Genomic DNA, 25,371 nt, shown 5'->3' with positions numbered 1-25,371 from the left:
ACACAGTACATGGTTCTTTGTTTCTGGCTGCTGTCGTGCGGCATCCTGTCTTCTAGGCTGATCCATGTTGTAGCACATGTCAATACTTGATGCCTCTTTACCACCAAATAAAATTACACGGTATGGCGGCATCACAGTTTTATTTTATTTTTTGGCAGGATCACATTTTATTAATCTGTTTTGTCAGTTGACGGACATTTGTTCCCACTTTCTGACTATGACGAATAAGTGTAGCTGCGAATGTTTGTGTGGACGGATGTTTTAATTTCGCTTGGGGATATGCCCAGGAGCAGAACTGCTGAGTCCAGTGGTAACTGTGTGTTTGACCTGCCGGACTTTTTTCCAAAGCAGCTGTACCATTTCTCCCAAGCAGGGCATGAGGGTTCTGATTTCTCCTCAGCCTTTTCTACCCAGGGGAAGGCTCCATCTCCCAGCCTCCTGTCAGCTTGGTAAGTTCTAACCCCTGGGATGGGAGTTGACTGTGGGCTGTGCTGCTTTGGGGTCACCCCTGAAAAGGAAAGCACAAGGGCTCCCTCAGCCTTTTCCCCCTGCCCAGTGGTCAACAAGGACCAGAGCAGGCACCCCGGCCCCAGAGACGGAAGCTCCCTCTGAGAAGAGCAGAGCCCTCCAGAGCCCTGGATCATGCGTCTCGGGACAGCTGCGTGAATGAGAACTATGCGTCTGCCTCATTCGAGTCCCTCCGTTCTGCGGACAACATGACCGAGCAGCTTAGCCTGTCCCCTAATGCTCTTCTGATCAGGACCGTTTACGTGCTGTGGCTGCTCACAGGGCAGGGGCCTGATTCAAGACCAGGAAAGGGGACAGAACAGCCCCCACCCTCCGGGCAGGGGGGGCTCCCCCCACGGGCTCCTGAACACTCGCACAGGGAAAGGACGTAAGTGCTGCACGTACCGACTGGCTTGTCGACGGGTAACATGCCCAAGTACCACACGTGGAACCTCTGCACCAGCTCAGTCTTTGGTGTCGGAAAATCTACTACAGAGAACAAAAGCAACAGATCTTTCGCCGTGGTTCCAGCACACACGTCTACACAGCCGCCGCTCTGCTTATGGTCTGGACGGCCCGGGGCCCCCCTCTCCCGCGCCACGGCGCCCCGCTTCCAGAGGAAGAGGCAGCTCCCGTGCTGGGAGAAGAGCCTCTCTCCCAGCAGACGCCGGGGCCCCCCAGCCCACCGAAATCCCGGTCAGCCTTCCCTTCTGGCAGGGGAGGCGCGGGGGAGCGCCGAGGGCACCGCGTGCATTCGAGCCGCCACCGTCTGACACATGCTGAACACCGGCTTCTGATGGCCTGCTTGATGCCCAGGGAAGACTTCATCACTCAGGGCACAGAGGCACGAGGAGGAACTACACAGAATCCCCCCAAATATCTGTATTTTTATTTTACGACAGAGGTATAACTGTCCTGACAGAGAGCATTCTGTGTTTCAGGTGTACAACACGGTGACTTGATATTTGCATATATTGCAAAAACAATCACCAGAGTAAGTCTGCTTAACATTCATCATTATACTTAAGAACAACATTTTTTCCCCCCACATCAACCCATGTATTTTTAAACTAGCTGGTTCTTATCCCACGCTGTACCTGAGTTACAAAACCACTAAAGGTAATATTCTTTCATCTTGTCCAGGAACAAGAAGACTCATCCTGGCCTTTTGTGCCTCATCCTATTGACACAACATTAACTCTGTGCCCAGGAGGACCCCTGGTGCTTGCTCAGCGAGCATCTGTTGGCTTGAGCATGGCTTCTCAGGAAGCAGGGAAGGGCCTCTGGCTCTGACTAGGACGGACAGCGGGACGGCGCCAGCATGAGGAGAGTGGCCGCCGCTGACCTACCTTGTAAGGGCACGTCGAGGTTCACATTGGCTCTTTCCTGTAAGGAGCTGCAGGCCAGGGCTTTGGCATTCTTCCGTTCGGCCATAATCTGAAGAAGAGAAAACACACCTGCGGTCCGTGGCTACAGACCCCATGTCTTCAGCTATTCCTGCCAGGCGAGGGTCTGAGCTGACCTGGCTTCCGAGTCAAACAGGCTTTAGTCTACGGCCTGACTTCCCACCCCTGTATCACTGAGCTGTTTTGAGAACTATGCTCCTTTCCCCAGGGGTAACAGGCGAGGGACTATCCCTCCGAGTTGCAGTCTCCTGATTGCTTAGAAATGATTCCTCCATTCAGCAGGCTCCCGCCTCTAGTGAAACAACCCAAACAGATACCCTCTGCTGGCCCACGGTTGCCCACAGCAACGGACTTTTCCCATTGCTCCTGAATGCTGAACACTCTTTTCAGAGCTCTGGGGATAGTGTTTGTAGGTTCAAATCCCACCTTCGCTACATACTAGCTGTGTGACCTTGGGCCAGTCACCCGACCTCTTGTGCCTCTTCGCACCTGGGAATCTTAGTATTTACGTCCCCAGTGATAGTTATGTCAGTTCTGAGGATTCAGTGTCAGCGCTCGGAAATATTCGCTGCTATCAGGACTGTTCCCAAATCTGTCAGCTGTCTACTGAATTGGTGGTCTGCCGCGAGGGGCCATGAGCATCACCTTTCGCTCCTCTTCGCTCAGTGCTGTTGGTTTAGGGACTGAAAGAACGCCCCCCTTCAGTGACCCCACAAGTCACTCACATCTTCATTCCCAGCCCCAAGCTTTGCATTCCAGGTGGAACAGAAGTCGCCTCGGGCCCAGAGCCCCCCGCCAGCCCTCTCGCGGTCCGTGCCTGGGACGGCGGGCCAGAGGGCCGCTACCAACAACAGCCGTACATTTTACCGAGCACCTCCTCCGTGCTAGGCCATGTTCTGGCGGCTTGACACGAGAACACAAGCTCCACAAGGACAAAGATTTTCTCCCCCCGTTCAGTCTCTGCTGTGTTCTCAGAACAGTACCTGGCACGTAAATGGCGTTCCGAGCTATCGGCTGCCGGGACTGAATGAAGGCAGGGACAAGGAGGAAGCGCGCCGCACGGGCCTGTCAACGCCGGAGTGGGACAGAGGGTGGTCGCTGGGATTAGAGCAGCAGACCGGTCCCAGCTCCTACCCATCCCTTAGGAAACGTGGCTGGCACCTGCTTTGCTTCTGCTGCTCAGACACCGGGCTACAGCCTGGGCAAGAAGCTAAGGGAGCACTGTCACGAGTCGGGGTCTCGGCATCCGCCTCAAACTAGACAGGTGACATCCAGCAGAGTTGACGGCCAAGTCCCATGTTCAGAGTAAGTCAGTCTGGGGAGTGGGAAGGCCTGGCCGCAGGACATCCATGACAGCGCCCTGGGGATCTGGCCAACAGCTATTTGAACACAAGCCGGCAGGTGATGTGGTTGCTAAAAACATCAATCACCCCCGTATTGTACTCCTTGGAGGTCAAGGGACAGAGTGGCCCGTGGTCTTTTCTCCACTGGCTCACCCATGGGACACTGTGTTCCTTCAGGGGGACCCCACTAGAGTATGCAGGAGAAGAGGGGTAGGAGCCTCGTAACCTTGGGACCCAAAAGAGATGGGGCTTCTGGAGAAAGGAAGAAGACAGGAGCAGGAAGACTGGACAGAGAGCTATCTAGCACCCCCAAACGTACAGGAACAGCCAGCAGCTTCAGATGTCTTCAAACACTAAAGGGCTGGCCGGGCAAAGAGACTAAAATGGAGGAATCTTTCTCTGTTGCTATAGATCACACATCTCACGTAACTACGTGGAGGTTCTAGAGAGGGTGATTTCAGATCTACGCAAGGATGAACTCTAGAACAGCCAGAGCTGCTGATTAATAGCACAGTCTCCTGAAAAGTACAAGACCCTGTTAATGGAGGTCAACAGAGGTCCCAGGCAGAGGATGGGGATGTTTCTGTCAGGACTGCTCTGCTGGAGGGAAGGAGGTGGGGGCCGGTCCGGCGATGCCCAGCTGCCTGTCCTCATTCTGAGGCTCTGAGGCTCCGTGACTCTGCCTAAGCCGCAGAACGTCACCAGCGTGAGACCCAGACCACACCTGCTTCCCTGCTCAGGTGGCAAGAAAAGACAGAGAGACGCACCACTGCGTCCTGACCCACCTTACCTTGGAACAGATTTCGTGGAGACTTGTGGCGATGGCTTTTGCTGGTGTGTCACATCGAAACACATGACATTTCAAAATTCTTGTATCTTTGTCTCTTGCTACATAAGCAAAATCTCTGTGCAAACAACATTTATCAGTGCATTAGAAAAGGAACCTCTAACAGCACACGTTCTAGTTACAAGTGTTAGCTGAGCAAGCAGCCAGCAGGGCAGCGGTAAACAGAGTATGTATGCGATGGTTAAAAACAAAATTCAAACTTGAACAGCTACCTAAAAAACAGAGGGACAACTCCATGGATTTGAGAATCCGTTGCTGAGTAAAATAACTACAATGTTTCCCAAAGTCAGGGCCCTGAGCTCTTGGAATCTCTTACAGCCCCTAACAAAACCCGGTATTTTTTATGAGCCTTCTATCTCGAGTAACAACAAATACTGTGATTATAGAAGAGAACGGTGACAAGCATGGTGGTGCAGTGGGGGCAGAATGAGAGGCTCTGATGTGTAAACGTGCCCGGAGAACGAGCAGACCCCCAGCCGCTGGAGCGAGGGGACGGGTGGTCCCCGGGTGGCCTGCCCAAGGACGCAGCACAGACTGAGATCCCGTCAAAGGCATTTGACCCCGTCCAGTGGCGCTCCGCTCCAGGGCTCAGGGGGACAGTGGTGGCTCCCTCTCTGCTGAGAGCTGAGAGCTCACATACCTCGGGGAGTGGGTGTCTGGCGCTGGACTCGAGCATCTGCTTGACCGAAGACAGGGATAATGACTGGGACGGTACCCGGGCCGTACGACTCAAGTTCTCACCGTATTATCGGAGGACAGTGGTTTAAAGATCAAAGTGTTTAAGAAGAATACATGCCCGGGTCTACCCATCTGGATCACAAAGATTTCTTTGTAGATGTTGCTTAAGCCAGGACACTGTAAACATCACCGCAGATGAATGGGCTTTTAAGGATTCCTCTTAACGAAAAGAACTGGCGGTCTGTTCAGACAATGATAACCACTTTCCTCAAGGTATCCTTGGCTTCTTTGGGGAGGCATAGGGATCTTGCCATCGTGAAGACAGAGGGGGTCAGCCTGCCCCGTGTCGCGTGCCATGCGCGGTGGGGCTCCCCAAGCCCGGCTGCAGGTCAGGGCACTTCAGCCTCAGCCTGTCCACACCTGCTTCAATACCTGCTCCCCCCACAACCCTCTCCTTCCTCATCCTCTATCTCGGTTGGTGTCCTCCAGGCTAGAACCCAGAGGCCTTCCAGCCTCCCCCATCCTCCCCCCAACTCCCCACGTTTGGCCTGTTTTATCTCCTGAAAAGGTCCTGAACTCATCCTCCCTTGCAGCCCTACCACCTCTCAGGCATTCTCCCTACGTGTGCTCGCACTGTCTTTTCGCCCTTGTCGCGGTGCGGGACTCAGAGCTGGGCGGGCATCCTTCCCAGCGATGCCATGGCAACCCGGACACACTGCCCTCGCCACCGGGTACGTCAGTATGTTTATGAGTTTGTATTCCCAACGCCTTGAAGCTCTGTGAAGATGATCTGGACCTTAGTTACCCCCAGTACCCAGTCTGGGCCTGGCCATACAAATACTAACCGAGTGCTCCTTCCTCCTTTAGGAATAGGGGCTGCAACCCAATTTCCTGCGGGTAAGCTGGCTCTTGGTCAGAGGTGCCAACAGTCTTTTTTTATAAATTTTTTTTTTTTTTTAAGATTTTATTTATTTGCGAGAGAGACAATGAGAGACAGAGAGCATGAGAGGGAGGAGGGTCAGAGGGAGAAGCAGACTCCCTGCTGAGCAGGGAGCCTGATGTGGGACTCGATCCCGGGACTCCAGGATCATGACCTGAGCCGAAGGCAGTCGCTTAACCAACTGAGCCACTCAGGCACCCCAGAGGTGCCAACAGTCTTCAAGACTGTGGGCTGAGGGGGGTAGGTCTGGGCGAGGAGCTGGGCCCAGACTCAGGGGTGAGCACAGTCTTGTTCTACACTGTGTTCCTAAGGCCTTCCCATTCTAGTCTCAACCACCATCAAGACAACATATTATTTAAAAAGGAAATGAAACAAGGCCTCCCTTCTGGAGACCACGCTAAAGGAAAGCCCTGTTTCTGCTCTCTGGGTTCTTCTTTCCTAGATGGATCCTAAAGGAATATATGTGGTGTCTCACCACACACAAGCATCTTCCTTCAAAATTCTATGTTCAGCTGCCATTTCTCTGAGGCCAAATCTCTTTGGGTCTATGATCACCCACATGAAGTCCAAAACCTGTCTGGATTTCTAGAGTTCCAGAATTTGTCCCACCTATCTTCCAGCACCCTTATTCCAACCACGGAGCTCTCCCCTCTGTTCTGGAAAGGCAGGTCTCCACTCATGGTATCTCCCCTCGCTTGGTGACCCCTCCCTGGTCTCCTCAAACTATCTGACAGACCCTGCCCCATCCACTCTGTATGGTCCATCCAGCTCAAAAGCCTGCTTGGCCCGCTGGGCCCCAGGACCTTGCTTGTGTCTAAACACTTACAGTATTTAATTCTGCAGCACAAAGGATAAGTAAGAGCTTGTCACACCCTCCTTTTTGTTCTTATCTCATTCCTGAGTCCACTGAGCTACACAACCTTGGGCAATGGAGTCTAACCTCATCTCCAAGTGAGAGAGTTGAGAAACATGATTTCCAAGGTTCCTGTCCAGCTCTGACATTCGATGAGGTAAGCTTCCAAGACCGAGCCTGCTCTTCGGGACTGCCGGCCAGCCTGCAAGGGTAGCAACTGCAAGGTTACCATCCGGGAGATGGAACCAGCCCTGATCTAGAAGCCATGGATCATTGTATCAGACTGCAGCTCTGTGCCCTCTGTTCTTTCATATGCGGCCCCTGAGGAGTAATTTTTTAAAAAAAATTATTATTATTAATCTTCATTTTCTTCTGGCTCCAGGGAAAGCAATTAATGCCTAAGGCAACAATCTGGAACCCACATCTTCCCAAAGGAGGAGCTTGGTGGCCGCAGGCTTTGTCTGGGGGATTCTGACAATTCTTTTTTACAGCTTTGTCTTTTCCTGTCGCCGCTCAGGTACCAGGCTCATAGATCAGGGAGGTAGGAATCTGTCAGTTCCTGACAGCGAGTGAGTCCTGCAACTAGCCCTCCAGGACTTTCATCGGCTTCCCAGGAAAAAACAGGAGTTCTCGCCTCACTGTGGAGGTCAAGCGACTGGCACGTCTCTCTTATGTGATTCCCCCGAGACCTGTCCCGAACCACGCTAAACACCCCACACGGGGATCTGGAAGAGGCAGCGAGTCCTTTCTTTCAGACCTGGGGCAGAGGCAAGTTGAACAACTTCCTTTGCGTGCAATGAAATGCATGGCTGATCTAATTTCATCCTTATTCAGAATGAAACCCAAACATTGCTTAACTGGTGTTTCAAAAGCTCGGCACCTCATTTCTGAAAAAGGCTGCTCTAGGAGACAGAATGAGGACCCTTCTAAGATGTAGCCTAATTCCTAGAATCTGTGAATGGGTCACCTCACATGGCAAAAGGTGATTACATTAAAGATCTTGAGATGGGGCTGTTATCCTGAATTCTCTGGCTGGGCCCAACACAATTACAAGGGAAAGAAGGACTTGGCTCCTAAGGGACAAAATGGGAGCAGGGGCCACCAGCCAAGGAAAGCAGGCAGCCTCTGAAAGCTGGAAAAGGCAAGGAAACGGCTTTTCTCGGGAGTCTTTAGCCCTGCTGATGCGTGATTACACCGGGGACACTCATTTTAGATTTCTGATCTCCAGAACCGTAGGAGAATAAATCCGTGTTGCTTTGAGCCACTGTTTATCATAATTTTTAAAAACAGCCATCGGACTAAGATAGCTGCCAGTAGGCTTTATATTCTCACTAAACTAGATACGATTAAAGACTTATATTTAAAAAAAAAATTCCCTTCCCTTCCACAGATGCCTTCTGAGCCACTATTACGTGCCAGGCAAACACAGACAAGGTTCAGCCTGGGAAGCCCACTAAGGATACAGGCGCCCAGTGAGATTGGAGGTGCATCTTTAAGTATCATAAGGACCTCAGCAGGGTGAGAAGGGCAGTGGATGGTTCAGAGAAGGTTCAGTGAGCATGAGCAAAGGCACGGAGGTAAGAGAGTCCACAGAGTGTTCGGGAGAACTGTAGTCCTATGCAGACGCTGAGGCCCGGGGGCGAGGGGCCAAGGTGGGACCGCGGGGAGGCTGCATCTGTGCCCTGGCAGCCACCTGGCCCCTGAGCCTTGTGATACGGCATGTGACCCCGTATAATATGTGTTTTAAAAAGTTTCTTTGGGTGGGATAATGTGGGTCGAGGGAGGCGCCCACGGGGGCGGTTGCTGCTCAGTGTCCAGGTGAGACGATGAGCCCGAAGCAGGCTAAGTTAGCATCTGGGAGAAGAGGGTAGAGGAGACACAGGGAAAGGAGGAACTGGAAGGATGGATGTGGCAGATGAGAGGGAGAACCCAGAATAACTCGCGGGTCCCTGCTGGGCCAACTCAGTGCCCTCGCGATGGGGCCGGGAGAAGGGGGGGATTTGGTGAAGGAAGCTCACGAGTGCCAGGTGCCTGAGGGCCACCCGATGGCAGGGCCCACCAAGCATGTGGAAACTTGGTCTGTGAGCTCGGGCCTGTGGTCTGGGCTGGAGACACGGACCCGGGGGACAGCTGCAGTCAGGGCAGCAGATGAGAGCGTAGAGAATGAGAAAAGACAAAATGAGGCCTGGACCGGAAAAGAGAGGCATTTAAAGGCCTAGTAGAGGCAGAGGGCCCAATGAAAGGGTAGAGAAAGAGCGTTGGGGACAGGCTGGTTCCAAAGGCATCAAAAAAAGAGGGTTTCAGGAGAAATCCCCAGGGCTGGCTGTGGAGGCCGTGCGGCAGGAGACCGGCCATTTGGTCTTAGCCGCAGGAGGGGAGGGAGGTCTGTGGTGACCTTGGCCTCCTGGGTCTCTTCCCCGGAGGGGGGAGCTTGGGTCCCAGCTTCAGGAGACTGAGGAGTGTGGGAGTTACAAGAACACAGTACATCTGCCTATTTTTTCCCCCCTAAACTTCTCATTCTGGGACCTCTCAAATACACACAGAAGTAGAGAGGACAGTCCCCATGTCCCATCATCCAGTTTCAACAACGATCAAAACGTTGCCCAACTCAGCCTTTCAGAGAGAATTTTTCCAATCAGTGTCAGGATTCTGTAAGACCTCCAGGCTAACATGTAAGAGCAATCTGACCTTTTCTAGAGATCTTCCTGTATTCTGAGCGGGACGAGAAACCTCCACAGCTACAGTGTTCCCGACAGACTGCAAACCTAAAAGGCTGCGACCAGTTTAGGGCCACACATGTGAATTTGGGAGGAAAACACCAGGTGCCACGGAGCATCACACAGCCCGGCGGCGCCCGCGGCGGCTCTGAAACTGTGTGAGGGTGAGGGTCGGCCTGCTGCCGGGGCATTTCAGGAACCTTCGCCTACAGAGCCCTCCACGCTCTCCTGCCCACCACTTCTTTCCTCAGCGCCGCCAGGAGCCCTGGGGCTGCAGCTACCTGGCTCCCACAGCTCAGCTCAGATGGGCTCAGATGGGCCCGTACGCCTTCCCCCGGTTGACCAGGCATCCCAATGGTCAGGCCTCCTCCCGGGCTTCAGTGTGTTCCTTTCAACCCACAAAGCTGGCCCAAATGATCTCTGAGGTCCAGTCAGAACACAGCTCCTATTTTTTCCCAACACATTCTTCTAGATGCCTGTCTGAGACATTCTGTCTGACACTCAGCAGCAAGGACCACGTTTGTCCTTTGCTCTGGCTTGCTCCCTTTACAATGCTGGATGAGAAGCCGTTTGCTCAAAGAGGCTCTGGTCCAGTCCCCCCTTGCTCCCCACACACGGAGCCGTGCCCCACTTATTTCCTGCAGTCACGGGGATCACCGTGTCTCCTTTAAAAACCAGGAAGTGGAAGGTTTCTAGCTGTACCTCTCTGTGTCCCTTCCTTAAACTCTCACAGAAGTGAGCACCAGGAATCAACTACCTTTGGCCATTTGTTTACTGAGCCCTTGTGTTTCCCACTCTGTTCCTATCCTTTTGCTGTTCTCCCTGGTAATTACCCCCCCAGAGGACCAGCCTCCAGTTCTGTCAGGGAAAAATGTCAGTGCTAAGACATCTTACACGACAGCCTCAAATTTCTTAATGGCAAGGAAAAAGGACAAAAGAATGCTTTCATTGTTCTCAGTTGAACAGCATTTTAACCGCCCTGTAGGGGCTTAATCCATCTTTAGGGAATGAATGAAGAAACGATCCTTTATTCAAATGGGTTCTATTAAAAAAGAGCCAAGACAGAACTATTCACCCTTTCCCTAGATCTCTACCCTGCAACCGCTTTACATAAATGGAATTTGCTTTTGTTTCTCTCTCCTGGAAAGGAATTTATGTGGCACCTACAGACCTCTTAGTGGAGTTAGCCAGGCGAACATTTCAAAGCCCTGTCCACAGGAGCCCAGAGAGGTGGGACCTAGAATATTTCAGTGATATGAAATCTTATTTACTTAACGAATCAGCCTGTTCCACTGCAGGAATGCTCCTGGTGAGCCAAAATATATAGTTTTTTCTAAATGATGAACTGCAACTTGCCTCCTGCAACTTCGGCTTGTGGGATCAAGCTTTGCCTTCTGAAGCAGCCCAGAACTCCTTCTGGCGGACCCCGTCAGCTGCAGGACAGCCCAGGCTTGCCTGGGAGGAACTCTGTGCCCTCTTTTCTAGGAGCCTCCCTTCCATTCAGACTCTCACCAAATCTCCTCTGCTAGCGTTCCTTACCCAGGCGCCACAAAAAGACAATGTCTTCCACATAATCCGTGTTTGCTCACGTCAAATCCGTGCTGTCTGATGCTGGGAATTTGTGAAGGCTAGCACATGACAGGCATTCGGTTAACGGTAGTTGTCATTATCAATGAAGAAAAAGTCAAAAGAAAAAAGGCCCCCTTTGACATTCTGTCTCCTTATCCATGAGAGATGTTTAGTAAATATTTGCATTCGTATGAATTATATTGAGACTCGCTGAAATGTACCTACAGACCCTTTCTTCCCGGCTCATCTTTCTGTAGAAGGTGTAAGCCACCACAGTCGTTACTACTGCAGAGGACAGGACGCACACACAAGTAAGGATAAATGGCAACAAACACATCTGACCCAAACATTACATTTCTAGCCCTTTATGACAGAGCGCTTTATCTCCACTTTGTTTTACCTGCACAGGGTCTGGAGGGAGAAGGAATCCTATTCTCAAGACTGTTTGCTCTTCTTTGCCTAACTGCTCTGACCTTCTGATTGTACTCTGACAATCTCATTTTGGGGGTGGGAGGAGAGAAGAGGAAGAAAGGAGATGAGAAAGTCGTCTTCCTAGACGGTCAATCCAGAATGTATAACACACACACTTGATTTTTTGTTTTGTTCTACTTTTGTTTTTTTAGTTTTACCCAGTGGTATGTCAGTAGGCACTAACCTCACAAAGCTCACGCTCTAGCTTTGTCAACTCAACTCACTTTCTCCTTTGCAAGCTGAAGCAGATGCTAAGTGCCCCTTCAGAGGGCATCCCAGTAACTCATCACCTGGGTAAACACACATTCTCCACAGGGAATCCTTCACCAGGCGCTTCTGGGAGACACATAAGCTGTGTAAACAGATTAGAAATTCTACCTGCAAATAATCCAGGTGGCCTTGGCAGACCAGAATTCGTAGCCCTCTCGAGAACAGAGTCTTGATGTTAATTTAATATTCAGAGTGACCTCTCCCCAGGGAGGAGACCGGAATAAATACAGAGGGGAGAAATTGCCAAACATCTGAAAATATTCTCACCATTGGCTCAGACAGGACCTCTCATTATTTAAGATGAGGGAGCTCACATTCCTCATCCTCTGGACGCTTCCACCCCCTCCAGAGAGGCTAAAGCCTCCTCAAAGGTAATCAAGTTTGCAAATTCTCCTAACCATACCCTCGGGAAGACTGATCCCTGGAAGTGTTACCCACCCAGTCAATGCTGTCTCCCTTTTCCCTCCTCACCACTGAGCACGGAAATCAGCTCATCCTGAGGAGGAAAAATGGCCACCGCCAATGGAGACGACTTGACTCCAACTGGGCAGGAGTTCACCCGAAATGGACCCCAACACAAACAGGCGACTGCTTGTCTCTCTTCACTTTGCCAAGCAGTAACCATGACCATTCTTTCAAAAAGAGGAGTTTCAAAACTTTCTTTCTCCATCAAAAAAATGGAGCTTTACCTAACTGTTAAAGCTATGGAAGAGTGGAGCTTAAAGCCCCCAGTCAACCAACTGGACAGGCTGATGTTCGGAGCGCCAGAAACACACACATCGGAGGTACAAATGCCTGCCTTTCGCTTCAGAGTCATATCCTTTCCATAGTTATGCTCATCTAGATGTGGGAAAGGAGGAGAAGAATTCCGTATCTTTTGGCTAATAATCGAGATTGAAATGGACTCAGTCCTTCCGGCTGTTAGCCTAGAGCCAACCCTCCCCAATGAAACTCTAGAGAATATATAACTTAATCAAGTCCTATTATGAACTCTTCAAGGAGCACAAAAAGCCTGATGCAACTTTAATATTTCTAATCACACTTCCTCCCCAGCATGTGGATTCGATGCCTCCCAGCCATTAGTGAGAGTGGCCACGTTCCAGCTATACCTAATCACCCTGCCCATCACTGTCCCCAAACAGGGTCAAAGGCAATGCGGGGTCAGGGACCCAGATGCAATTCCATACTCTGTTTTAAATGAGGACACATAAGAATGATGATGATAAAAGGTTAAAGAGAACAAAGTTATGCCTCTCAAAGACAATGATGGCTTTCGCAGTGGCAACACGGCGTGGAGAAAGCAAGTGAGCTTTGCCAGACATTTAAGACACCGACGAGGAGGGAGAAGTGAAAATCGGTTGGTTACCTCTCTCTGAATCCGGGCAGGCATGAGGGAACAGAGCAGAAACAACACGTTAGCATTCACACGGCATCCACGAAATGAAACAGTCCCGTTAACAGCGACTCTGAGCACTGACATCTCATCTTATTCCCCAACTCGGCTGCAACGAATAGCCTTTCGGGGCTTATTTTAGCTGAGCTCTGTCACACAGAAGCGTGTATTTTGAGCCACGTTACGATGAAGCCAAGAGATGCCAGCTGAGTTTAGAGGCAACATATCAACCGGGGGAGGTAATCAAGCTTAAAATACCACAGGCAAATGCAGGAAACTGTTTGCAGTAAACACTGGCAAAGCCCATGTCTTCATCTTCCAGCTCCACCTGCTCCCAATAAAAAAAATGTACAGAAACAATGACGTGGAAACAGCCTTACCTGTTTTTCCTAACTTCTGATATTCTATTAATTGAGTCACAACATTAGCACCTTGGTATTTTCCCTCAAATGCATCATGAGGAGGCGGCAGAGCAGGGGCAGAAGTCAAGGGCAGAGGTGGGACGTGGGAGGGCCAGTAGGGTGAGGGATCAGATGTGCCAGGGAAGAGAGGAGTGGAAGGGGAGAGGGGCACAGAGCCATTTGGGGTTTGGGGGCCGAATGCTTCGAGTTTCTCTGCCAGAGCTGCCCTGAGGCGCCAGGGTGACCCCGACGAAGTCACTTAACCTCCTGACCCGGAGTGCTCCCCATTCCCTTCTGGTCTTGTCACAGCCAGTGTGAAAGGGCCCGAGGACCACCGAGCGCCCGGGTTGGTCACATGCATGCACGTGAACATACAGCAAGGGGACTGCAGAGGCAGGGAGCACCGGATCATGAGAAGGAAAGGAAGAAACCCAACCTTCACCGAAACCTGCTCTTGCCTGCGCCCTGCGGCCGGGGTCCCACAGCAGCCAGCAGGGCCCTGCGGAGAGGGGAGCTAATCACGGGGTGAGACAGCAAGCCCGTCACCTAGCGAAGCCGAGTCCTACAGCAGGAAGGCAGAGCTGGACGGCCTGATACAGGACAATGGCCGCAAGCTATTATTAAGGGGGGGGGACCAAACAAGCCAACAACCCAGATCGCAGATATATGGACTCGTGACAAACAAAAGTTTGGGGATTTTAATATCCGCATAGTAAAAAATCTGGAACAACATAACATCCAAATTGGCAGCTGTCATCTGGAGGAGGGGCTCATGGAGGATTTTATTTAGTATGTTTGTTTGAATATTATACAGCAAGCACGTGTGACTTCTGTACTACAGCTACACAAACATCTACCTCGCCGTTTCAGGGACACACTGTGGTGAGCACACCCCAGTGCAGGCGACAGCTCGCGGCCACACACGACCACCACAGTCATACTCCCAACAAACCACCCCTTTTCCTGAGCTCTGGCTCCGTGTTGCCCAAACAGCAACCCAACTGGGTAAGTTCTACTGTTCCCACTGATAAAGAAGAAACCAAGCTGAGAGAGGTTGAAGAACTTCACGAAGGTCACACAGCTAGGACACGGTGAGGTCAGGGTTTGACTGTAGGTCTGCACGACTCTCCACTCCTGGTCTTCTTACGATGCACCCACGATGGGTACCCCATAGTGCTTTGCAGTCCAGCAGGATCACCTCACGGTCTGCCTCCCGAATGACCCAGCTGGTTATAATGCATGGGTGTTCAGGGTAGGGGCAAAAGACTCGGCAAGAACCTGGGGCTTCAGATGCAGAGGGGCACCTCCCTCCCTTTCCTTGGGCTGTTAAACTACTACTGTAGGGGGAGAAGGAGGATGACAATTCCCGAAAGAGGTCCGCTAGGGGGAGCATGTAGACAGAGCCGTGTTCCAAGCCCGTTGGGAGCCACGTTCCCTGGGGTGCAGTCCTTACCCTCTCTTTTCCCCGGGCCCCCTCTATGTGCCAGGCACACTGTGTTACGTGGTATGTCCCTTCAAACCTGCTTCCTTGTCAGCGAAAAAGGGTAAGGACACCTGGCACGTAACACGGTGAGATAAACCACCTGGTTCCAGTAAGCATCGCTAAGTCAGCTGATGGTCTCAAGTCTCAGCTGCATCCTGCTGGGTGGCACTGGAAGAGAAATGTCTCCGCAGGACGGGAGGTGTGGGGGGGAATACTGTGGCCCTCTCCTCAGATTTGTTGGGCATCGTTTACCATAGGATGAGGGGAAGTAACCTCCTGCTCACGTCTCTCTGTCAAAGTTAGTCTATGGATGCAATTTCAGACCATCACCAAAGGATCCAAAGACCTGGATCCTATTCCCATGTTGAATGAATGCGAGGTAAATAAGCCTCTTAACCTCTCTGAGTCTTGGTTTCTCATTTTAGATTAGATGGTTTAGGAATCATCTAGTGCTCAGATTTTTATCAGCAGAGGATTTGTTAAAACCCTTTGACTTACAACAAAAAAGAATGAGCTGGTAGCTTTTCTTTGGCTAGCTTTCCATTTATACCAGATGCTTTTAATTTTTTACTCTTAATAAAAAGCCTCTGCCTACTGTATGGCAAAAACTTTGCCTGATAACCTTTAATCTAGAGACCTGAGAATACAGTTTCTTCTTTTGAGTATAATTATTATTGAAGCCTTGGATATTTTAAATCAGATCCATTACTAGTGATCCACTTAAGGAAACAGCCTCGATATGTAGCCACGGTGTTTTTCCCTGAAGGCAGAACTTGGAAAAATGATACTGCAAACTTTTAACAAGGTTCATTCTTTCGGGGTTAATAGACACTGCTTGATTCGAGTGTGGAAGTAAAAGCCAGCCATAAATAGGGACTTCAGAGCGATCTTTGAGATGTCTTTCAAAAAATGCAGAAGAGTCAAGGTGGCAGCTACTTCACTGATTTAACACCTTATAAATTTGCCAGGAAGAAACCATCAGCCCAAGGCCAGGCTTCTGCAGGAGGCGCACCCTTCCAAGAGTGAAGAAGGGTAAATGCAGCGCCAGGCGCAAGCTTGCTCTTCTCTCTTTGTAAACGCGGTGGGAAGAATTAAACTCCAGGATTAATTCCACACCAGCCACACGCCCAAGGGCTGCCTGATCAGTATGCTCTCGGCGGCTATTTCTTGGGAAAATGAACGTGGGAGTAATTGGCAATGTTTTCATTAAAAGAAGCCTGAAATAACAGAACTACTTGGCATGTGTAAGTGGGCATCCAAATGAATAGGAAATTCCTCAAAATAAACAGCACGCCAGAATGACAATGTCTGCTCCAGCTTTTTGGAGGAGGATGCGTCCCCTCTTCCCCCCGCACAGCCACCTACTTCATATGCAATGCACGACCTTCTACTTTTCACAAACTGAGCACGTAGAGCCAAGACTTGCCAGTGTGCTTCTCGCTCCGTTTTTGCAGAACTCCGTTTCATGCTCCTTTTTGATGCATCTTTCATCACTGGGGATCTTTTGAGCCTCTGGAGCACCAGCACAGACCAGCGTTCTCCACACGACAATGAAGCAAAAACTATAAAACTTTATGTCATGAAAACTCTCACACCCACTCCCGAACCTCGAGGTCTATTTTTTCCCCTTAGCTTCAAGGTTTTTTTTGTTTCTTATCCCTGACATTTCTTAGTTGTTTGCCCTGGGTCAAGGCCCTTAGCCTCTTTGTTCTTCAGTTTATTTATCTGTAAAATGGGAACAAGAGCGGCACTGATCCCCTAAGAGTGCCGCGGGGATTACAGCCATTAATCCATAAGGCTCACAGTGTGATGGCACACAACGTGGCCTCGATGTGCGTGCTGAGCGGTATGCCAACCAATTGTGAGTGACAGAGAGGTCTGCCACGAGGAAGTTTCCTAACCTGTTTTGGATCACGGAACCTTTTGGAATCTGATGAAAATACCCCAGAAAGAAATGTGCAAGAACCCACGGTTTTATGCACAACCTTAGCAGGATGGGGAGAAAGTTCAATAATGCCTGGAACTCATTCACAGACCCCCTTCAAATCCATATCCTGCAGTTAAAGATCTCTGAACTGAAGTGAATTCTGGATTTATGCAGATTTACCATCTGGTGTCTGGAGTTTCAGAGAATTCAGCTCAGGAAAAGGTTCTGTCCTTCTCAGGACCAAAGGGTGACAGAAGCACCTGTCTTTGACGAGCGTGCCTTACTTTGCAAGCTACTTCCCTTCCCACCTCCTTGCTCTTGCCTCCCAGCACCACACAGCCTGTTAACCTGCAGATGCAGGGAGTCAGAGCTCCAACAGGAGTAAGTGTGAAGATGAGGATCCAAAGCGGTGTAAGGTTATTGAAATTCAAGGCACATTCCTCTAAACAAAGGACTTTCTCATGCCGCTGGAAAGAAGACACAATAGTTACCAGTCAGCTTACTAATGAGGGGAAAAGGGATATTTGAGAGCAACCAGGAAATGAGTTTTTTGTTTTTTTGTTTTTTTTAAGTCCATGTTTGAAGAGAGCAAGAATTCACAAGTGTCTGCTTTCATCTGGGCTATATTACAGTAAAACAACAACAACAACAACAAAACAGACTTGCTTCTCTGAATATCTGTGAAAAGAGAATACACATACAACTTATATTGAGGTCTCAAGTGGGAAAGAACTCACGCCACGTTATGGTTTCAAGGTATAAAGTTTAGGGCATAATCAAAGGACAAAATTACATAAATTATACCTGAGTTGTGAAACCATGGGCTGACTTCCTTCCTGAAAGTAGGGGTGGAAAAACAAAAAACTACTTGAGACCCAGAAGGCTCCTCTCTGACTTTGACAAAGAAGCGGGAAGAAGACAGGTCTACGCTGGAAAAGTGGTTTCCATGCAAGAAGTGCCACTGAGACATAAAGTACCAGCAGGATATAGGCAAGAGTCCCAGTTAAAACCATGGTGAGTCTGTGGGTGAATTTTCTTCCGTTCCACACACCAGGCCATGCGGAGGGCCTCTTTTGGGGAAGGCACATTCTTAAATCTGTTTCTAAATTTTCAAGAGGATTTAGGGCTATCACTATGTAGCCAATCCCCGTTTCTTTGTGGAGACAGAGTGCTGGTGTAGCCAAAACAAAGAGCCAAGACATTTGATCATTTGAATTTTGGAAACTTCCATCTGGAGACAAGTATTCCTGATATTCTGTACACTCGGTAATACCTCCACAAAAACAGACATCAACACTAAGCATGACTGATTAATAACAAAAGCACCACAATGGCGCCCGTTTTATTGAATCTGCTGCCCACCCAGGCTCTGTTCTTGGCATACGTTATCGCCAAGCCACCCGATAACCCTGCAGGGGAGCATCAATGACTCATTTTACAAACAGGGAATCCAAGATGGCAAGGAATTTAACTTGCTCAACACCCCCACCAAAAGAAAGTGGTGGATCTCCAGATGGAACCAGCGGGTCCGCTTGCCCGTCTCTTCCCCATGGCTCTTGGTTCTAGAGCACCTGGCTCCTGACCGAGCCCGCCTCTCTCCCAATTAATGCACTCTCCTCAGGACCTACCCCTCGATGAAGACAGGTGGTCTCAGCTCTCTGCTCCTATCTCCATCCTATTGGATTTTTGGTTCCACCACTGTTGGACCCGGTGACAAAAAGTAAGTGCTCTGTTCTGTCGAAATAACCTTCCCAGGCAAAGGCTGAGGGTTTCATCCTTTACTGAGCAGCCAGTTATCCTGTTGCTGCCCTGCTTATGATCCCCTCCCAAACTCCCCGTCCGTCTCTCTCTGACCCCACTTCCTGCCTCACCCACAGCCTGCTGGGCTCCAGCCACACTCCCATCCTTCTGTGCTCAAAACACACACGCCTGTTTCTACCTTGGAACTCCTGTGCTCACTCTTCCCACTGCCTGGATCCCGTCTGCGCCCAAGTCTCCTAGGGAGGATTCCTCCTTACTGTCATCACCTCCAGAAAACCCCTCTGGACGACCCAGTCATTGCCAACCCCTGCAGCCATCTAAAACTACTCTGCTTTTTTATTGCTCTTCCTTCTACCCCACAGAAAAGGGGAAATCTGTGGGAGCCGGAACTTTTCCTGCTGTGTTGACTCACTACCCTAAGTATTTGCTCACCGCTGCCTGGCATAGTGCCACATGATCAATACATATTTTTGAATGAATGAAAGAATAACTAAATAGAGTAAACAAAGAACTTCCTCCCGCCCCCTTACTCCTGATCATGTTGGTAAGAACCTAAGGCAATGATGCTGGGCATAATAGGGAGTTGGCTGGATTTCGTTTTCTCCTGCTGTTGTTTACCACACATGGCACTTTGAAAATGACTTGAGCTCACATTCCGTTTTCATATTATCTGAAACTATTTCATGTGAATGGGCAGGAGGAGAGTTCTGAAAAGATAATCTCTTGTGACTCTATTCTAAGTGAGGCAAATCTATACGTTGATCATCTCCAGCAGAAACAACAATGTTTCCAGAGTCCCTAACTAGATTCCTTCTTCAGAACATTTGTCTAAATGAAAAACAGCTCCTCTGCCCCTGAAGAAATCAATATATAAATTTCCACTGTACACTGATTTCTATCAAGACTTACCAACTCCCCAGATAATTTCTTTATATTTGTACTCTAAAAGAAATAAAGGTTTGCTTATCATTTAGGGAAAAGACCCCGGACAACACATTTCCATATCCACCGAAGCAGAGGAAGTACGAAGGGCTGCACCATGAAGCACCACAGAACATTCCAGAGGGACTGGGCTATCTTAGCAGGAGTCAACTTTATAATACAATTTGAAAGAATACCCATCCTTCCTGTTCAGTAAGGTTACTTTTCCTATGCAGCTAGTCTCTTTGTGACAGCCTCTTTTTTTCTTTTCCAACAAATACAAGAAATCTTTAAAAAACAGAAACCACAATCCCATTACGGTAGCATCCTGTTTTTACTGTCTGAATTTACCTTCCTTTTATTGTCCGTATGTGTTCATATTTGACAAATGGAATAATAACATCTTGAAGAAGCTTAAGGGTGGGCCTGGGATTGTTTGAATAATGGTTTGTCACAGAAGTACCCCAAATAGCCTGACCTCCTCCGGGAATCCGGTTTGGAGACTGGTTTTCAGAATATCGCACAGCTGGCCCAAAGTGACTGAACCTTCCTCCTTTTGAAGGACAAGGTCCCTCTTTTAGCTGCCGCTGTGGGTTCCACTCAGGTCCTTTAAATCAGGGTGAAAAACCATGGCCCCGGGGCCACAGACCATCTGCCCCCGTCTGTTTTTATAAAGTGTCACTGAACACAGCCACACCCATTCGTTTCCTACCGTCTATGGCTACTCTTGCGCTCGGAGAACAGAGCTTGCAGAACAGTAGCTGCGACAAAGATGATATGGCCCACAGAGCCCCGAGTATTTAATATCAGGCCTTTTCCAGAAAAAGGGCCAAAACCCTGCTTAGATGATGCCCTGATTCAGGGGCGCAACATACAATGTAGATAAACACTGAGATTCGTCACAGCTAAATAATCGGTGACACTCAGTACAAAATGAAAATGGGGGGCTCCGTGTGAAGAAATGAAGAACTGCAAGATGGTAAGAGCAGAGCCTTAAACCGAGCGCACGCTAAGCCTGTACGGCAGCCTGAGCTGCTGGAATAATCCTTGTGATGGGTGACAGACGCCAAAGCCAGCTAGAAACGATTTTATTCAGATGCGGGAATAAGAGTGCTGCCAATTTGTAGCTTCTTCAGAACCAAAAACACCTTTTGCTCGACTGAAATCTTACGCGTACGTCTGACATGAGAGTCAGAGTCAATATGGAGCTCTGCCTCAACCATTTTATTTCAAAAAGGTCGCACGTAGGCTATGAATGTTTTTCTTGGGCCGGGGGTTGGGGGTGGTGGTGGTAAGGGGCCGGAGATCACACTAGACTTCTTGCAAACAGCATTTTCATGTAACCTGGCAAACAGATGCATGCTTTGACATGACAGAATCAGGCCAAACCAGCCCCGATTGTCAACTGTGCTCTCTGCAGTGGCTTTTCCTCAATCATAATTATTTCAACTGTCATAATTTATTCATCCCCAGACAAGCTTCCACATTCCAGGGTAACTAGTCCAGGAACCCAAGTCAGAAGGGCTGGCAGCCCCCATCACTTCTGTCCTTCCTCAAGCCTAAAATTCTAACTACGGAAGGAATATCTTCTGCGGCAGTATTTTTTTGGGCAAAACCAAAACAAAGTTGGTTTCAAAACCAAAGTTAACTGGCAAAGACATTGTAAGCTTTCAAGTTCATACACCTGAAGGTGGGAGGGTGCAAAAAAAAATCCCATCAGAAACCAGAGACTTCATTTCTATACTTCACAGGTACAAGGAAATAGCTTCTCTAGCTCACAGAATGCTCAGTGATTTGCCCACAAGGTTACCAAGGAATTTTACTCTGATTTTAGATACATAGGGAACAAATTTTGTTTGCGACAATATATCAGTTGTTGGGACTCTGAAGAATGTCCCACGTGAAATAGATAACGTCAAATGCAATTATCAATGGTTTCTTATAAAACGGGAGCAAAGGTAGAGTAATTCTATATGGATTAAAGCTTAAACCTGTCTTCTTTCTTACGTGGATCCTTTATTTTTATGACAGAACAAAGAAAATGCTCAAAGGTCTGCTACCAGTTGAGAAGGCTAGGCAGGGCAATGAAGGGTGAAAATGTCCTGGAAAGATGGCCATACGCACGGCACTCCACGGGGACAGGTCTGCTCACCCACAATAGAGAATGAAACAAAATTAAGTCGAGGTCTTGCTACAACATAAATTGAAACTGAGTTGCTCCACTGCTTAATAACTTTGCCCTTAAATAGGCATTATTTCTTTTCATCTGTTCAAACAGAAATAAACAATGAATCGAAACATCTAGGGGTGGTCCTAGAATACTGCCCCTCCCCCCCCATCTACTGTAGTCAATCTTGCCCATTCAATCTCCACAACCCACTTCCCTTCATTCCCTCTGCCACAGCTTTGATCTTTCCTGGACTAGGACTTGCTAGCGGGTCCCCCGGCTTCCACTTCTGCTCCTGACATCCATTCCCCTCACAGCATTCACTGAGACCTTTTTTTTATGAAATAAACTAGATCATGGCATTCCCCTGGTTACCACCCTTCAAAGGCTTCTCATGACATTAGAAAGAAAACCCAAACCTTCACCCACAGCCAAAAAGCCCCACAGAATCTTTTTTTTTTTTTTTAAAGATTTTATTTATTTATTCATGAGAGACAGAGAGAGAGAGAGGCAGAGGGAGAAGCAGGCTCCCAAGGAGCAGGGAGCCTGATGTGGGACTCGATCCCAGGACCCTGGGATCATGACCTGAGCCGAAGGCAGACGCTTAACCATCTGAGCCACCCAGGCGCCCCAGCCCCACAGAATCTTGTCCCCACCTGCCTCCTCCACCGCAGTGCATACCACTGGCCCCCTTGCTCCTGGCTCCAACCTTGCTCGCCTCCTCTCCGATCCTTGAATGTGCTGTGCGCTCCTCTGCCTCAGAGCTTCCTACTTGCTCCCCATGTGCCTGGCTTCTTCTCAGGACTCTGGTTCAGCTCAAATGTCACCTCCTAGGATGGACTGCCTCTTGGTGGCCCCTTTCCCCACTGAACTACTCTGTTGCATTCTCCGCATCACTGACCATCTTCATGGCACTTATAATCTATATCATCATGCTCCCTAAATTGTTCTTCTGGCTCATGTCCTGCCTCTTTGCACCTTGTCTGTCTCATTCCATCCTGTATCTCACAAGACACCTGACACACACATGTTCTGTATGTGCTGAACAGCAAGATAATCTACAGATTATAATAAATATCAAGTACATGGGATGGTCAGAGTTAAACCCTCCAAAGAGAAAGCAAAGTATTTTCATCTATATAAATTCATCTGCCCATTCAACAATTCAATTATTTATGGAGAACATCCTATGCCAGGTACTATATTAGGACCAGAAGAACCCAAAGGTCTAAGAATTTCTCAAAAATGTTATAGTCTGTGTTTAAAATAAGCACTTAGAAAAAAATAAGTTACACTACTACTTAGTATGTTTTCATGTAACCCTAAGGGATTTGTGGAAAAGTCTGGAAACCCAGATGAGTAAGAAGTTACATATCATCAATACACTCTAAAAAAAAAAAGAAAGAAAAAGAAAAGAAAAGCAAACCAAACACACACACACAAACCCACCACCCCATGAAAAGTACAGAGAGAGTAAATCGGGGTTTTTCAACTGTGCTCCAGGACTTTAAATCTAGGAGTCACCTCTTCACACTTGGGAGACTGTGGACAGATGGAAAGCTTTGCTCAGTCAGTGGTAGAGAATGGAATTCATTTCCCTGGGGGGTTGTTCAAGATGAAAGCTGTTGAGGTGAGACCAGGAGACTGGGTGACTGACAGTTTTTGAAACAGACTGGAATGACCACATCCAAATAAACAAAGCCCCTGTTCAAACCCTTTTAGAACTCAACTTCTGGTCCTCCATGCAGTCCCAGACTCCTCTGAGAGGTATCCAGGATCAAGGGATGCAGGTGCAAAAAGACTGACCCAACGGTCTGATTACTACCTCCACCATTGGACAGGAGGTGACCTTGGCCCCACCTGTGTGCACCTGCAGCCTTGGACTCAGCGGACCTCCAAGGCAAGCAGCCAGCACCAACATCCTCTTGCCTCACCTCAGTGTTATCCGTACTATTTCTCAGGTGTGCTCCAGGTCAAAGGATCTGAAATGGATCCTCTGACAGCATTATGTGAGCTCCAAGAAAGCAAGTGGGTACTTGTTGCACTTCCCATTTTAATCACTAGTGCAAGGCCCAGCGTGTAGCAAGTGTTCAATAAATACTTATTAAATAAATCATCCCCATCGCTCAAAAGCTAGGACTTGCTACAATGATAGAGGAACTCATTAACGCACCAAGTGTCAGAAAGGTGGGGTTCCTGACCCACCCAGCACAGAGCCCATGCCTTCACTCTGAGCCTCACTCCCCGCTGAGCCAAGAACCACCACACCTTCTTCTATGATAACGGCTGATGCTTTGTGGAAAGTTTTTCTCCCATTCAGCTCTTTACTCACATTTCATTCTGGACAACACAGCCACCAATAACTTTTACAAAATGATGGACAAAATAGGGATTTAAGGCTATTTTCCTCACAATACATTATTCTAAGTCCCTGGGAAAGGCTTCAGGGCACCAAATAATTCCTTTCACAAAGCAGCACCAACCTCCAGGCAGTGGCAAAGATCTGAACTTTAGGGAGAAAACTTGCAAACTGCTTTTGTGTCAGAGTAAGGCTGGAGGAGAAACTGCCCAATGGTCTAAGGAAACGAAAACAACAATACGAGGAAAGCACACACAACCCACCATTCAGGATACAAGTGAAAGCCAGGCTGCGGCTGCGGCTGCGGTTATAAAACGAAAGAAAAAGACTAATGGGATAGCCTGCTCCTCCGCCTTCTCCTACCCACGGCAGTAATGAAGATTCACAGCCACACTTTAATTAGGGAATCAATAGACGTGCCTGGATACAATACTGGTACAGGAAAACAGATAATGGAGAGAGAAGGCACAGACTCCCCGAGAAGCCAATGGAACGTTGTATGCAGTATTTCCTTTCTGTTTTTCTTTTTTTAAAAACTCCTTTTTGATTGCCAAGAGCAAGGAGGTGACAGGTTGGCTGATTTTCTACATTTTGGGACCCTGAAACATCTTCTCACACGGAAGTCACACAGATACTCTAAATCATATGGCTACCATTATTTGTAAACGAACCGTCTTTCCACACCCAAGAACATTGCTTTTAATCCCAAAATCGGATTACCAAGATCCTGCAATTGTTTTTCACTCCTACGAGACAAGAAGACGTAACTGTGGATTCACCAGAGGGCATGTGAGATGAAAGCACTCATTTACTCAATCATAACACCGGCCGCAAGAGAAATGCCCAGTGCACAGCATCCGAACAACCCACCGCTGAGCAGCTTCCTGCTGCGCTGGTCAACTGGGATCCCCACCCCTCCAATCGCTCCAATCTTCACCCTTCTCCCCTCCTCAGCCCTTCCCGCCGCCCACGACCCCGCACTTCGCTAAGCGCCGACTCGGGGGGAAGGGAGGGCGCAGTCTTTGTCCCGCGGGTCTCCCGGGCCCGCCTCGCTGTCCCCGCGAGCCAGCTCGGGCTCGGACCCCGCTCGTCTGTCACCTCCGCACGCACCTGCAGACAAAGGCCCGCCGCCCCTCCCACGTTTCTCACCTTGGCCTCCCGGGCGGCCCCGGCGCTGGGACGAGGACAGCGGTGACCAGACCAGACAGCCCGCCGCGGCCGCTCGCTCGCACCAGCAGCCACGCGTTCCTCCCGTCTCAAGTTGAAGCGAGCGGCGTCCCCGCCTCCCGGCGTCCGCGCGGGGCCCGCCGGCGCTCTCCGCCCCCCGCCCCCCGCCGCCCGCCGCCCGCCGCCCCCCT

General features: G+C 49.3%; 1 protein-coding gene across 1 annotated transcript in view; it reads right to left on the bottom strand.

The window, feature by feature from the left end:
* Nucleotides 1-25,371, bottom strand: part of APBB2 (amyloid beta precursor protein binding family B member 2) — a 360,396-nt gene that overhangs the window by 11,609 nt on the left and 323,416 nt on the right. The window contains 3 exon segments of the mRNA XM_021701683.1: nucleotides 913-996; nucleotides 1,857-1,944; nucleotides 4,047-4,161. Of these exon segments, the coding sequence (XP_021557358.1) occupies nucleotides 913-996; nucleotides 1,857-1,944; nucleotides 4,047-4,161 (287 nt within the window).

Source organism: Neomonachus schauinslandi, chromosome 2 (assembly GCF_002201575.2).
Source record: "Neomonachus schauinslandi chromosome 2, ASM220157v2, whole genome shotgun sequence".
NCBI classification, from domain to species: Eukaryota; Metazoa; Chordata; class Mammalia; order Carnivora; family Phocidae; genus Neomonachus; species Neomonachus schauinslandi.
The sequence above is the reverse complement of the archived record's forward strand: the minus strand, read 5'-3'. Positions and strand labels throughout refer to the sequence as shown.